The following is a 15,812-nucleotide window of genomic DNA, read 5'->3' as shown; positions in this document are numbered from 1 at the left end:
CCTCGCCCCTTCCCTGTTCCCCCGACCGGGTCGGAACAGGGGCGCGCTGCCGCCCGACCCCCTCGCCGGCACCGACGCCGGAGGGGATAAGGTCGCCAGCTCCCCCGCCTCCTCGGGCCTCCCTCCCACTCACCCCGCTCTCCCTCTCGGCCCCCGCGCCTCCCTCTTCCCTCCCCCGGATCCGCGCCGCTCTCCTCTGCCCCACGCCCGACGCGCTCGCCGCCGTTCCCGTCGTTCACGCGGCCACCGTGCCCCCACTCGCCACCTCGCCGTGTCATACGACGTCGCCGCCCTCGACTACACCCCCTCCGCCTCTCCGTCGAAGCTCGGAGCCACTACAACGACCTCTCCGAGCTCGCCTTCATCTTCGGACGCCGGCGACCCCCTTCTTCCCCGGCGACGACCTGCTGCTACTAAGCCACCCACGGGCCTTTCTTGCGCCGCGTGGTGAGCTCCTCTACCTCCTCCCCCTCTCCGTTAGCTCGCTCGCGCTTCGTAGCTGCTTCCCCGCGCGCGCCCGAACGCCACGCCGCGGAGCTCGCCGCCGGCGTGTCTCCGGTGACCAAATGGTCACGGGCGTTGGCCCGCTAGCCCGACCGCACCGAGCCGCACCAGCCTAGGTAGTTAGTTCGGCCGTTCGCGCGCTCTAGCGTAGCTTCCGTCGGGCACCCGTAGCTCCTCGCCGCCGGCGAGTTCATAGCGCTCGTCTCCGGCCGTTCCAGCCCCTCCGACCACCGCCGTTGGACGCGCGACGTCGAGCCGCGTCGAACGCGCCAAGCCCCGCCCCCGCAAACCCACTGTGGGCGAAACCCGAAGCACACCCGCGCATCGCCGCCGCGTTGGAGCTCGCCGGAGCCCCTCTCCGGTGCCCTGCCGACGTGGCCGGCCGGGCCCCCCTGGCTCACCGCCAGTGGCCCCCACGGGCCCCAGTTGACTGGGTTGACCCAGTCAACTGCTGACTGGGCAGGCCCAGTCACTGACATGCGGGCCCCGCCGCAAAAATTAAAAAATAAAATGTTTTATAAATAAAAATAATTAGTTTAATTAATCTCTCACTGACAGGTGGGCCCAGTAGTTAATTAACTAAAAACTAATTAGTTTAATCCTCTGTTAACCCACTGTCTATGACAAGTGGGTCCCCCTTGTCAGTTTGACCAGTCAACCCGGACTGTTGACCGCTGACGTCACTCATACGTCATGCTGACGTCATATCCCTTTTTCTGTTAATTAAATAATTCCAGAAATTCAAATAAACTTTGAAAATTCATATCTTTTAAACCGTAACTCGGATGAAAATGTTTTCTATATGAAAGTTGCTCAGCACGACGAGACGAATCCGAATACGCAGTCCGTTCGTCCACCACACCTCCCTAAACTATCGAACTAGCAACTTTCCCCCTCCGGTCCTTCTGTCCGAAAACGCAAAACATCGGGTATACTTTCCCGGATGTTCCCCCCCTTCACCGGTACCACCTACTGTCGCGTTAGGACACCCCTAGCACCGCTCACTGTCATGTCACGCATCGTCATGCTTGTGTTTGCATTGTATTTACTGTTTCTTCCCCCTCTTCTCTCCGGTAGACTACGAGACCGACACTGCTGCTGCCCAGTTCGACTACGGAGTCGACGACCCCTCCTACTTGCCAGAGCAACCAGGCAAGCCCCCCCCCCTTGATCACCAGATATCGCCTACTCTTCTCTATACTGCTTGCATTAGAGTAGTGTAGCATGTTACTGCTTTTCGATATCCTATTCTGATGCATAGCCTATCCCTGCTACTACTGTTGATACCTTTACCTGCAATCCTACATGCTTAGTATAGGATGCTAGATTTCCATCAGTGGCCCTACATTCTTGTCCGTCTGCTGTGCTACACTATCGGGCCGTGATCACCTGGGCGGTGATCGCGGGTATATACTTATATACTATATACATGACACATGTGATGACTAAAGTCGGGTCAGCTCGTAGGAGTACCCGCAAGTGGATCTTTGTGGCGGAGCGACAGGGCAGGTTGAGACCGCCTAGGTAAGAGGTGGGCCTGGCCCTGGTCGGCGTTCGCGGATACTTAACACGCTTAACGAGATCTTGGTATTTGATCTGAGTCTGGCCATTTGGTCTATACGCACTAGCCATCTACGCGGGAGTAGTTATGGGTATCCCGGCGTCGTGGTATCAGCCGAAGCCTTCGTGACGTCAGCGACTGAGTGGCGCGCGCCGTGTTGGACCGCTTTGACGTAACCGCCGTGATCGTGTGGGTTGCTAGGTCTGCTCGCGGCCGCGTTCGCAACGTGCAGGTGTGCATTGGGCGATGGGCCCAGACCCCTGCGCGCTTAGGATTAGACCGGCGTGCTGACCGCTCTGTTGTGCTTAGGTGGGGCTGCGACGCGTTGATCTTACGAGGCCGGGCATGACCCAGAAAAGTGTGTCCGGCCAATTGGGATCGAGCGTGTTGGGTTATGTGGTGCACCCCTGCAGGGAAGTTTATCTATTCGAATAGCCGTGTCCCTCGGTAAAAGGACGACCCGGAGTTGTACCTTGAGCTTATGACAACTAGAACTGGATACTGAATAAAATACACCCTTCCAAGTGCCAGATACAACCCGGTGATCGCTCTCTAACAGGGCGACGAGGAGGGGATTGCCGGGTAGGATTATGCTATGCGATGCTACTTGGAGGACTTCACTCTATTCTCTTCTATATGCTGCAAGATGGAGATGACCAGAAGCGTAGTCTTCGACAGGACTAGCTATCCCCCTTTTAATTCTGGCATTCTGCAGTTCAGTCCACTGATATGCCCCTTTACACATATACCCATGCATATGTAGTGTAGCTCCTTGCTTGCGAGTACTTTGGATGAGTACTCACGGTTGCTTCTCTCCCTCTTTTTCCCCCTTTCCTTTCTATCTGGTTGTCGCAACCAGATGTTGGAGTCCAGGAGCCAGACGCCACCGTCGACGACGACTCCCACGGCACTGGAGGTGCCTACTACTACGTGCAGGCCGCTGACGACGACCAGGAGTAGTTAGGAGGTCCCAGGCAGGAGGCCTTGCCTCTTCGATCGTTGCTACTTTTGTGCTAGCCTTCTTAAGGCAAAACTTGTTTAACTTATGTCTGTACTCAGATATTATTGCTTCCGCTGACTCGTCTATGATCGAGCACTTGTATTCGAGCCCTCGAGGCCCCTGGCTTGTATTATGATGCTTGTATGACTTATTTATGTTTTAGAGTTGTGTTGTGATATCTTCCCGTGAGTCCCTGATCTTGGTCGTACACATTTGCGTGCATGATTAGTGTACGGTCAAATCGGGGGCGTCACAGTGTCATGGGTCCATTAGGCACTTGGTGAGACGATGGTAGGTCCATGGGGATGACCTTGGGATGCTCCGCATCACTCCGGTATCCGGGAGTTGCATAATCTCATAGTCGAAGGAATATGTATTTGACATGAAGAAAGCAATAGCAATAAAACTGAACGATCATTATGCTAAGCTAACGGATGGGTCTTGTCCATCACATCATTCTCCTAATGATGTGATCCCGTTATCAAATGACAACACATGCCTATGGTTAGGAAACCTTAACCATCTTTGATCAACGAGCTAGTCTAGTAGAGGCTTACTAGGGACACGGTATTTGTTTATGTATTCACACATGTATTTAAGTTTCCGATCAATACAATTCTAGCATGAATAATAAACCTTTATCATGATTTAGGAAATATAATAAATAACAATTTTATTATTGCCTTTAGGGCGTATTTCCATCAACATCTTCAGGGGGGAGTTCCTCTATGTCATGTAACCAGTTTTCTTCATACTCTGTTTTTACACTTTCATTATTTTATTCCCGTTGAAAACTTAACCAATCTGTCATCAATCACTAAAAATGGGGAGATTGTAAGTGCATGAAGTACCCCTTAGTGGTTTTGTAGTATTGAAGACAAATAGGTTAAGGGACTAATGTGTTTGTGAGTGTACATAGGAGTTATAGTCCCTGAAGATTTTGGTTTAACCGACGGAAGACGACCTCTAAAAATGTATTTTTTTTAAGTGAAGAAATCGGTACGGCCTCTGAAGAAATGGATGCGAACACTTTGAAGCTTGAAGACTTTGTTTTCATAGTTTCTTTTCTTCTTATTTAAGTCATAGAAAAAACCGTACTGTTAAAGGGGGTCTAGGCGAAACATATTTCATATTTCCGATGTGATGCTCAAACCTATACACACTCTAAGCCGCTTCAAGTGAAGCCTTTGGAAACCTCCGGAACAGCTGACAACTTTGCTAGCGACAGCGACGAAGTTCATCTGGTCACTGACGAATTCGGTCAGACTGAGGAGTTAGGATTTCGCCAGTGCGATCTGCCTATCGTGAGGAAATTGAGTGCCCCGGGGAAATTAAGAGTCCAATTTTCCGACTGTTGTTGCGCCACGTGCCAGCTGTTGAGTGGATTCTTACCCTGACAAACGGTCATGTCTGAAAGGGCATTTATGACATTTCTTGTCAGATTGTCTCCTGGCTATAAATAGCCGCCCCCCTACAACCACTTGTTGGTTGGCTGCTCTAGAGAGAACTTGACACTTGTCTTTTGAGAGCTACCCTTCCTTTAACGACTTCCAGAGAAACCCAAGTGAGGAAAAACCCAACCAGAGCCAAAGTGATTGAGCATCACTGTAGAGGTTGATCTGTGTTATCCGACACATGTTACCTTTGAAGACCGTCATTCTTCCAGACGGTTGGCGTCATATTCTTAGCACCCAAGAGTAATTGTGGTGTGTCGGTGAACAAGTCTGTGAAGGTTTTGAAAGTCTACCTAGAAGACTTACCACAAGTTATTAGGCGAGGTCTAAGTGACCTTGGCTCAAGAGGAATACGGTGAGGACTAAGTGTCTTCTGAGTTCATCTCAGCCGCCTCAACCAGACGTACAGTTGATACAACAACTGGAACTGGTCTACCAAATTGTTGTGTCTTCACCGAGCCTATCTGGTTTCAAATTCCTCACCCCTTTACCTTTATGTTATTCTACTGCTGAAGAATTTGTGATCTAGCTTCTGAAGAATTTGAATTGAAGACTTTATCATGCAGCTTTTTATTTCTTCGGTTCATCTTCCCCATGCTTGTATGCTTGTCTTATTACATGTTTTTCACATGTATGCATTTTGTATGCATGCTTTCTATTGTTGTGATGACTTAGTTTCCCTTGTGTTTCTATTTCTTCACTCTGGTCTTCGTCAAATTCCTCAGAGTTTGATGAATTTCTAAAAATCTCTCGTTCACCCCCCCCCCCCTAAACCTGCGCTTTCAAAAATCGGCAGGTTGCTCGTTGCGAGTCGCTAAGAGCATCTCCACTAGGCTCCCCAACAGCCCCCCCAGGACCACTTTTTTTGCGCCGGTGGCAAAAAATCGTCCCAGCCATGCACCCAAGACCACCTTTTTCGCCGGATTTGAGGAAAGTTTCGGCCGGCGCTCCCATGAGAAACCCAACGCGCTGGGGGCGCCGGTGCTACTTTTTGGCATGCATCTGGCCCGCTGTCAGCCACCTTTTCCCTCTCTCTCTCCTCTCTTTTTGGCATGCATCTGGCCCACAGCGCCCCCGCCTTCCCCCTCGTCCGCTTTCTCCTCGCCTAGCTCTCCCGCGCCGCCACCAAGCTCTCCCCGCGCCGGCTCCGGGTGGCCGGCCGGCCATCCCGCCTCCGCACGCCGGCCTCGGGCCGGCTCGCCTCGGCGCCCCCGCTCCAGCCGGCTTGGCTGCCCGCATCGGCCTGCTCCGCCCCCCGCGTGCCTCTGGGAGAGGACTCTGCACGACGAGCTACACGGGGAGGCGGCATGGCCGGAGCGCGCACTCGCCGCTCGCGTCCGTGGTGGAGCTCGCCGTTCTCTCCAGCCGGAGGCGACGCTCCTGACGTCTGCGCGTGGCCGGGGCGGAGCCCGCCCTAGCCATGCCATGCTCCGGCCGCGGCGGCAGGTCTCCATGGTGGCAGGCCGTCAAGGGATGCTGGCGAACCAGAAGCCCTGGAGGCCGGCCACGGCGGCGGGGCCGCGGGATCGGACGAGGAGCAGCTTGGCAACAATGGCTTCCTCCTGGCTGAACTCTCGTGGCTGGCAACAATGGCTTCCTCGCGGCTGGCGGCCACGGACGCAGCAGGGCAGGCGAGCGGGCGCAGACGCGGGCATGTGGGCGCGCGCGACGAGCGCTGCAGCGGCGGGTGAGCGAGCTGCGGCGGCCGGCACGACGAGCCAGTGAGGCGGCCAGGCGGGCGAGCGACGGGGCGCGCCTGGGGCTCCAACTACTGGGAAACTTTTCTGCCCAAGACCAAAATTAGTGCCGATAAACATTCATCCGGCGCAAAAATCGCTTGTGGGGAGGCACAACGGCTGGAGATGCTCTAATAAGCCAACCCCTTTGTCTTCTTTTTAGTTCTTGGGGTCCACGAGATTTCCAACCAGCTCTATCTTTTAACGGACGGGCCACCAACTTCTTCACCACTTCATAATCCAGTCTCTTGCCATCGTACGCTTCTGCTGTTCGCCTGTTCTATAGCATCAATGGTTGCATCGATAACGATGAGCGGGTAGCCGTGAGATTCGCCCATGGCCTTGCATCCATGATCCTACGGCCCGTTCAGGCTGATGAGATCCTATGGCCCGTACAACCCATATAACGGGATGCCTCGAGACATGCCGCAACTTGTCAGTTCGGCGATGGCGGGCTGATGCCCGACAAGCTCTACAACGGTGTCGACACGACGGCGAGGTCCATAGGCGGTCAGCTGTGCGGATGAGCACCAGCGAGCCGCCGCCGACGTACGGCCGTCGAGCACCCGAGAACAGCTTTCGGTCGTGTGAATAGTGTCAGCCCATTCAGAAACTTATACACAATTGCCACTCTTACATGATGCATTCACTACCACTCAAAAAAAAAACCGATGCACTCACGTGAGCCTACTGGCAACTGCTTTTGGTTCATCCCTCTCTACAAGTACAATAAAATTGGAACTAAAACCACGACAAGAATTACAGATCCAGCACATGTGCCATGTAGATTAGACAGACTGCGGCTAAAATTTAAGGATTAGTCAGAAGCCATCCAAAAGCTTCCTCGTATCCCTTCACGTGGCATTCCTGTTTCAGAGAAACAGAGGAAGTATCCAGATGAAGGTTACTGAGCATCAGCGTAAAACCACTTTAAGCATAAAAAATATCAGATGAGCTAACAAAACAAGTGGCTAGTCCAACAATCCTTAAATGTTTAGCGCGCTTAATAAATTAAAGTGGTGAATTTGGTCAAGCAATGCAGTTTTTGTTTCCAAAGGCTACAGCAATAAAGGTTAAATGCCTTCGTATTCATACCCCAGTCACACATATTTTCATTTTATAGTTTGTATTCCAACAAACCAAAACTCTGGTTACAGAAGGAGAAATTCCACACAAACATAAACTAGCCACTGTTAGCTTGGACTAGCAATGTCATATAAAAGGAAAAAAAAAATATTACCGCGATATATCTGGATCACAAATCATGAATAAACTCAAGAGCAACAGCGTAAAAACCTACCACTTGCGTTTGAGAAAAAGAACATACGATCCACTAGGAAACATTCGTGGGGACAAACCAAGCATTAGCAATCTCATTACATAGCTTGAGCTTTACAGTTGAGAAGTAGGCTGTACAAAAGCACACCATGATTATATTAAGAAAATGGGAAGCTAAAATTCCATGCTTGATGGGTCTCTGTCTATTTTTGTGCAAGAAAACATAATGGTCAACACTATAACAGATAACAAGGTTAAATTAGGCATCTTTCAGCTCTTCATCCTCTTATACATGATGTTTAATGCTACATTTGCAGGTCCAATTTGCAATTCTGCACTGATAGTTCAGTAAAGTGTAAGACTACAAATTGTTATTATGTTCATGAAGATTGACTTCTGGAAACAGCACAAGGTTGAACAAAAGTAATTATTCCATTGAGTGGTCTGCCATAGTCTGATACTAGTACTTCAGTATACGTCTAGCAAACGACAAGAACCATCGACACTATCATGTTAATTTTGCAACTAATATTGAGCCCATAGAAATATGACTAGCTTCGCTGAAACCTATTAAGGGTGACAGACTGACAGTATACGTGCGATAGTTGGATTCGGATATATTTAGCTGTCCGAGTAGCACCAGGGAAGTAAATGTCAATCATGGATCCACCATGGTAGCATATCTAAAGGGGGACTTCTGTAATCTTTTAGTGACTAGGAAACAAACCTGCATCCCTCCTTAACTCCTACTTCTCTTTTTTCGCTTATCTATCCACAACATCATTTGCAACGGACCCATTACACACCGAAAACCACACGCAAGGGTACCCTACTATGACCACAAGTAGACACCTTGCAATATTCCTCGGCATACAAGTGATTTCAAATCATCTTACATCAATCATTCACTAATGCCGCCTCAAGTGTTAGATGTCCCAGTAAGTCAATACAGAGGTGATTTCAAATCATCTTACGTCAAGCATTCACTAATCTTGCTTAACTAGTATTGTCAAAAAGGCCTAAGGAATCAATACAGAAGTGATTTCAAATTACCTCAGAACTAGTATTGTTTGATCTAAAGAATCAATCACATATGTAACAGCACTCCACGGCTATACTAAACAGTGAGATGCACAATGCACATTGCAAAACTATGTAAACTCTACAAGTACACTATACAGATCACCAAAAGGTTAAAAGGCAAACCTTGCAGGACGGACAGTAGGGAAAAAGGGAGCCCAGGTCATCATTAAAGGATAGATATCACCCAAATATTTCTCCTCTGTTGTCATCTCGTACACTTTACACAACGTCCTGCGCCTGACATCCAAGTAGTGTGCGGATCGACCCATCTCCAAGAATACAAACCCATTATAGTCCCCCACATGGTTTATCCGGATATCAGCAGTAGGCTCATCCTCAAGCAAACCAGCACATGTTTCGCTCAAGCAAATGGTGTCCACCAGCAACCAATTGTCCCCATTGTGGAGCCAGATATGAAGTTGAAGCTCCTTGATATGGATGAGATATACACCAGAACCATCATCGACCCGCGACAACATGGTGGTGCCTAGGTCAAAACCCACCCCGTGTGGGAGCTGAATTGCCGATAATATTGAGGATGTCAAATCTAGGACAACAATTGCATTGTTGGTCGCAAAATAGATTTTGCTGTCAACAAGTACGCCTTTAGGACTAGATTGTGGATGCAGGAGGCGATCTGACCCCAAGGTGAGATGTTTCTGCCAGGCATCATCACCAGTTTGCAACATATAAACATTCACCTTAGGTTCCATGGTATCCTCCACGGTGACATAAAAGTAGGACGAGCCATCCCCTTCTTCTTTGGAGAAGAGTTGTGCCCAATTGTACAAACAGGGCATTGTGAACTGTAATCCTGGGAGGATGGCCATACCACGGTCATAGTCATAGCACAGTGGGCTGTGCACTGCAAATACAAGCTCGTAGGCGAGGACGCTGTTGGTGAGGCTGAGGACGCTGAAGTTCATGCGGCGGGTGAGGACGCTGCCGTTCGAGCAGCCCACCATGGTACCCCCTTCTTTTTTGGAGAAGTTTGTGCGGCGGATGACGGCAGCGAGCTCCGGGGGCTGAGGCAGCATCGGGAAGAAGCGTGCGGCGTCGTACGGATAGCCTTGCGCGAGGTAGAAGCCGAGGAGTCTTGGCGGGTGGAGCTCGCGGAAACGGCGGAGGAATGCGCGGTCGGAGGCGTGGCTGAGCCAGCGCCTGCAGACGCAGGCGGCGCGGACCAGGCTGGTGGGGAACCCGACGCGGACGATGATCTCCGTCAGGAGGTTGTCGTCTTCAAGCACCTTGGATACATACGCCGGCGGCGGCCGCGCCTCGCCTTGCATACTGTCCGGCGGCGTCTGGCCCTCCATTCCGGGGCTTCAGGGTTTGGGTAGAAAGGGGATCGAGGCAGATCGACGATGGAGTGAATAAGATCCGAGATTGCCTCCTCTTTGCTGGGCTCCTAGCCCTGGCCCATCCGAGTCCAGCCCGAACTAAAAACGAGGGCCCATCAAGCCCGTAATATGAGTAACAAATCAAGCTATCGGTTCTTGTTTTCTTATAGATCAATAGATGCACACATTTTGATTTTGACTCAAAACTCGGGGATCTTTATTGCTTAATAGAAGTTTGGTTACAATCGGTCACAAGGGTTCTAACAATGAACCCCGAACTTTCATCAGTTCACCAATCGGTGCTTGTAAGACTAGTAGCGTGCTTAGCACATAAATCAGTCGGAGTGTTGGCTTCCCTCATTGAAAATAGGCGCCACAGTGAATGATCATTGTGCCACGAAGACCAGAGGTTGACAACCTCGAAACAATCCCTTTCATTATCACATGCAAGGACCCCCTCAGTTGCGCGAATACTACACCTTATCGCAAAGCCAGTACTTCAGTTATAAACATACCGGTGACTCCTAGAAAAGGTTTACTTCAGGCTCCTTAGAAATAAAGGTGTGGTCTGATTTTACCTCCTCCACCTCCATTATGAGAATGGAATCAATGGCGTCAATAGTATTGATCTTTTCCCAACCTGGATCAAATGGTTTCCAGCACTATCCTTGATGCACACGTCGTCCATCTAAAGGCTTGTCCACTACTGGCAGATCATCTTTTACCCTCTTGACCGCATGAACCGTATCAAAGGGCTCCTATTCATGTGTCCATCTGTTGCGAGCTGTCCAGATAATATGCATCACCGTAAGGATTCTGCATCTATCCTTATCAGCAAACCTTTGATCAAGCACAATATCCCGAGTCCATGTATCCGGGTGGAGGCGAGGTAGATGACATTCACGACATCTCTTGTCGCCATCCAATAGGGTGTGTTTGGTAGCACTACAAGAAATCTGTTAATCTGTGATGGATTTCTGATGACGTTCTCCGAAAACGTCATCGATTGGCACATTAACAGCTGCCCCAGAGAAAGAAAAAATGAAAGCCCAAACGGTCTCGGGAGAGCCCGCGCGCGGAAGAAAAAATTGAATTCACTAGCGCGGGGGTTCAAATTTTTCGAGGGAGCCCATCTAACTCCAGTACTCCACCGTCCCAAACCCTAAAATCCTTTCCCCCATCCCCTAGGTTGCCGCCACCACTGTCACCTCCCATCCTGATCCGCAATCTCTCCTATCCTGCTCTCTCTCTCTCCCATCCATTCATCCCCCACCTCTCGATCTAGAGCGAGCAGCGCGCGGCGATGCGGCACAGGAAGGATCAAGGCGGTACAGCCCACCTCTGGCCTCCACGTCTTCCTCCCCGACGGCGACTTGGAACAACGCTCGGCTCCGCTCCCGTGTCCTCATGCACACGGACTAGATCCCGGCAGTGCAGTCCATATGGTGCATGAGCTCAAAAGTTCCCTACATAACCCACTTTTGACCGTTTGGCAGGGTGTATGGACTCACCTCAACCATGCCCATCTCATGCAAAAAAGGCCTTTCGGCCATGTTGAGTTGAGGACCCCAGATAGGGTGCATGGAGGCAATCATGCTCTTCCTGACCCTCAAAAAATGTTTAGAATTTTAAATTTTGTTTAAATTCTCAAAAAAATTAGAATTTCAAATTTTATTTAAGTTTCAAAAAATGTTTGGAATTTTAAAAGTTTTTAAAATTCTCAAAAATATTCAGTATTTCAAAATTTATTTAAATTCTCAAAAACATTCAGAATTTCAAAAAAAATGTTCAGAATTTCAAATTTCGTTAGTTTTTCAAAAAAAATCAAAAAATCGGAATTCCAAATGTGTGTGAATTTTTCCCATGTTTTTCAAATTTTGTTCACCATTCAAAAAAAGTTATTCGAAATTCAAAATTGTTCAACATGTCTGAAGTATAAACACATGCAGGCTGCCAAACAAAGTCTCGGCTCAGCATGTCTTAGCAGATACACCGCTACTAAATAACATCAAATACATGTACTCAGCATGTCTCAAGGGGGAACAACAATACTATGGCGAGAACTGCTACCAAACACACCCTCCTAGCATGGGAACAGGACACATGGGCATGCATCATGTTTTCATCCATTGCTTCGCAAAGATCACAGCTTTCAATACGCCTAATGTGGCGATGCTTCAATGTAACATAGTCAGGGAGGATTCCTCAAAGAACTCTCCACCAAAATAGCCGAACTCTCGGTTTAACCTTGAGTTTCAATAGAGCAGGCCAAAGGTGAACATCTGACAATGAAGTCCCTGCGGTCGCTCCTTCCTCTCGAGTACAATGCTTACTATGAGTGACAAGAGCACGGTATGCTGTTTTGACGGAATATTTACCTGATCTTTCTAATGCCCAGCTCAAAGTGTCTTCCACGCCGAACACCGTAGCGAAATATTCAGTATAGCGGCTGCGTCCGGTGCGAAAGAAATTCCTCCTTACTGCCTCGACGTCCCACCGCCCGTGTGGATCAAGGAGATCCAATACATGAGTCACTGGCTCATTTCCTATTCTGCCCATCGGCTTCAATGTGGCCGTGTTGGGAATCCATTGATCGTCCCATATAGAGATTGTTGAGCCGTCACCCACTCGCTTGATCAATCCCGTTTGCAGCGTTGTTCTCTTATATAGTTGGTCTGGTTCTGTTGAGTAAATAGGCAATTTCTCGATTAAATTAATCCACGAGTAAATCATTAGCATGGCATTGACACAAAATAAATGCATACTGATATTCAGTCAAGCAAGCACATACTACGCTAATTGCAGAAAGATCTACGTATAACGCTAGCATGACTAAAATAGAAAATAGTAGGAGCGGGATAAACAAGTTATACCCTCCAGTAGGCCATACAGAGGCCGCGGCGTTGGTGGCAGCAGCGGCGTCCTCGGCGGCCTTCTTGTCGGCTTCAGCTTTCTCGGCGGTGGCACGTTCGGGGTCGGTGGACATGGTGATGATGAGGGCGACGTGGACGTAGAGGAAGTAGACAAACAGCGAGCAGTCGCGTAGTCGCTTTCCAAAAACCTATTCGTCTCTCTCCCGTACAGGAACCGGAGAGACGGGGTTTCGGAGACCTGCTCTCCCGTCGAACGTGTACGCGGCGGACGGGATGGAGTCACCGGCGGCGGCAGCAGCAAAGGAACGACGGTGGGCGTGCGCGTGAGCAGATGTGATCTGTTCGTGACGGCTAGGGTTAGGAGACACCGCACACTTATATAGGCGCAGCCGCGTGGAGAGACGTGGGCTCGACCCACGTCCGAGTCCGTGACAGCCCACGATCCGACGTCTTATATCGTGGCCCAGCTGTCAGAGAACTCTTCGTTAGTGACTGGCAAAAATAAGTGCGTAGGTGTGAGCTCGGCTCGGCTCAATCCCGCAACCTGCGGCGCGTCGTGACGAGGCGGGCGGCGGAGGAGGAGTGCACGAGGGCCTCTTCTCTTCTCAAGCTCCAATAGCATGTAGAAGAGAAACCCTTATAAGGAGGTCCAACTCCTCTTCCACTTCCGGGGTGGGACTAAACTTCCCACTACACCTAGTGCCATATAACCCACATGGGCCCTTAGAGATTTTTTAGAAATTGTTATATGGGCCTAGAGCCCATCTCAAATTTCAGCAATCCCCCACCAGATCTCGAGGGCCCATTGTGTCCTCTGTTCCAATTACTGTTTCGATATACCAGTGTTTCAGTGAAGACCTGTTAAGGTTGAACTTCACCTAGAGCAAGTAGCTACACTCCTTCACAACTGAATAATGGACTATGCCTTGAATTGTCAGTTTGGCGTAAAGAAGTTTCACTACATGTCTTACTAGTACTAGGCTGCCGAAGGCTGACTCCTCGGGTGGAGCATATAAGTCACACTCCTGGCCTATTCATGAGCTTACTAGAGATCACCCCAATCTCATAGACTGTGACCAGCAGTCGGGCTCATATAGGTGTGTTCCTCCAAAGATCGCTTTGTAGGATAGCATCTTGCTTACTTAAGCTTTGAAACACATTAAGACAGTAGTCATCCTACCATACAGTTTCGAGAGTATTGCATCTCCAACGGAGTGGGTTAGTATAGTTACTCTCCTCAGTTCACCACTGGCTTGTTTTCCCAGGTCCTACTTCACGGGATCTCCAATCACATAGGTTGGGTTACCACCATGGCAACTCATGTGGGTCTCATACCCATCTCCCTCGATGCATTATCTATCACAACACGTGATAGCCCTTTCGTAAAGGGATCTGCCAGATTCTTAGCCGTATGGACATACTCCAACGCTATCACTCCGGAGTTTCTTAATTTTCTGACAGCTTTTAATCTCATTCTTATGTGTTTGTTGGACTTCATGTTGTCCTTTGAACTCTTTACCTTGGTGATGACTGTCTGATTGTCACAGTTCATAAGGATAGCCGGAACCGGTTTATCAACCAATGGCAAGTCCATCAAAAGATCTCGAAGCCATCCTGCTTCAACACCAGATGTGTCTAATGCTGTTAATTCTGCTTCCATTGTCGATCTCGTTAAGATTGTTTGCTTGCAAGACTTCCAGGAAACAACGCCACCTCCAAGAGTAAACATATACCCAGTTGTGGCCTTCATCTCATCAGCATTAGAGATCCAATTCGCATCACTATATCCTTCAAGTACCGACGGGTATCCGGTATAGTGAAGTCCATAGTTCATAGTGCCTTTCAGATAGTGCATAACTCTCTCAACAGCACGCCAATGTACATCACCCGGTTTGGAAACAAACCGGCTCAGTTTGCTCACAGAAAATGCGATGTCAGGCCTCGTTGCGCTCGCTAGGTACATCAGTGAACCAATGATTTGAGAGTATCTCAATTGATCTTTAGTCGTGCCTTTGGACTTTCGAATCAACACGCTAGGATCATATGGTGTTTGAGATGGTGTGCAGTCCGAATATCCAAAACGACTCAACACCTTCTCAACATAGTGGGATTGCAGAAGTGTAATCCCACCCTCATTATCTCTCAGTAGCTTGATGTTCAAGATAACATCAACCACACCAAGGTCTTTCATCTCAAAGTTCTGAGATAGAAACGATTTGACCTCCTCAATGACTTTCAGGTTTTTTCCGAATATCAGTATGTCATCAACATACAAGCACAGTATAACTCCTTCGCCCCCACCATGGTGATAGTATACACATTTGTCAGCCTCATTAACAACGAAACCAACAGATGTCAGAGTTGTATTAAACTTATCATGCCATTGCTTAGGTGCTTGCTTCAGGCCATATAAAGATTTCAGCAACCTACACACCTTTCTTTCCTGACCATCTATCACAAAGCCATCTGGCTGTTGCTTGTAGATTTCCTCGTTTAGCTCTCCATTCAGAAAAGTCGTCTTAACATCCATCTGATGGACGAGAATACCATGCGAGGCCGCCAACGAGAGTAATACTCGAATGGTGGTCAGTCTAGCCACAGGTGAATAAGTATCAAAGAAATCTTCTTCTTCTTTCTGGTCATAGCCCTTGGCCACAAGTCTAGCCTTGTACTTTTCAATCGTATCATCGGGCCTAAGCTTTTTCTTGAAAACCCACTTACATCCTAATGGTTTGCAACCATAGGGACGGTCAGTGATCTCCCATGTCCCGTTAGCCATGATGGAGTCCAACTCGCTACGGACCGCATCCTTCCAGTAATCAGCTTCTGGAGAGGCATACGCTTCTGAAATAGAAGTGGGAGTATCATCCACGAGGTACATGAAGAAATCATCACCAAAGATCTTTGCAGTCCTTTGTCTCTTGCCCCTACCAAGGGTTTCCTCGTCATCCTCCTCAGGATTTTCATCATGTGTTTGTTCATA

At 49.1% G+C, this 15,812-nt stretch overlaps 1 protein-coding gene across 1 annotated transcript; it reads right to left on the bottom strand.

The window, feature by feature from the left end:
* Nucleotides 1-6,852: 6,852 nt before the first annotated feature.
* On the bottom strand, nucleotides 6,853-9,957 carry LOC123075417 (uncharacterized). The gene is made up of 2 exons (XM_044498025.1): nucleotides 8,740-9,957; nucleotides 6,853-7,122 (listed from the first exon to the last, which is right to left on the bottom strand). The coding sequence occupies exons 1-2, from the start codon at nucleotides 9,930-9,932 to the stop codon at nucleotides 7,110-7,112; spliced, it is 1,206 nt and encodes a 401-aa protein (XP_044353960.1). The 5' UTR covers nucleotides 9,933-9,957; the 3' UTR covers nucleotides 6,853-7,109.
* Between the last annotated feature and the right edge of the window lie 5,855 nt (nucleotides 9,958-15,812).

The sequence above is a fragment of the Triticum aestivum genome, chromosome 3D, assembly GCF_018294505.1.
Source record: "Triticum aestivum cultivar Chinese Spring chromosome 3D, IWGSC CS RefSeq v2.1, whole genome shotgun sequence".
NCBI lineage: Eukaryota > Viridiplantae > Streptophyta > Magnoliopsida > Poales > Poaceae > Triticum > Triticum aestivum.
Note: the sequence above shows the minus strand (reverse complement) of the source record. Positions and strands in the feature narration are given on the sequence as shown.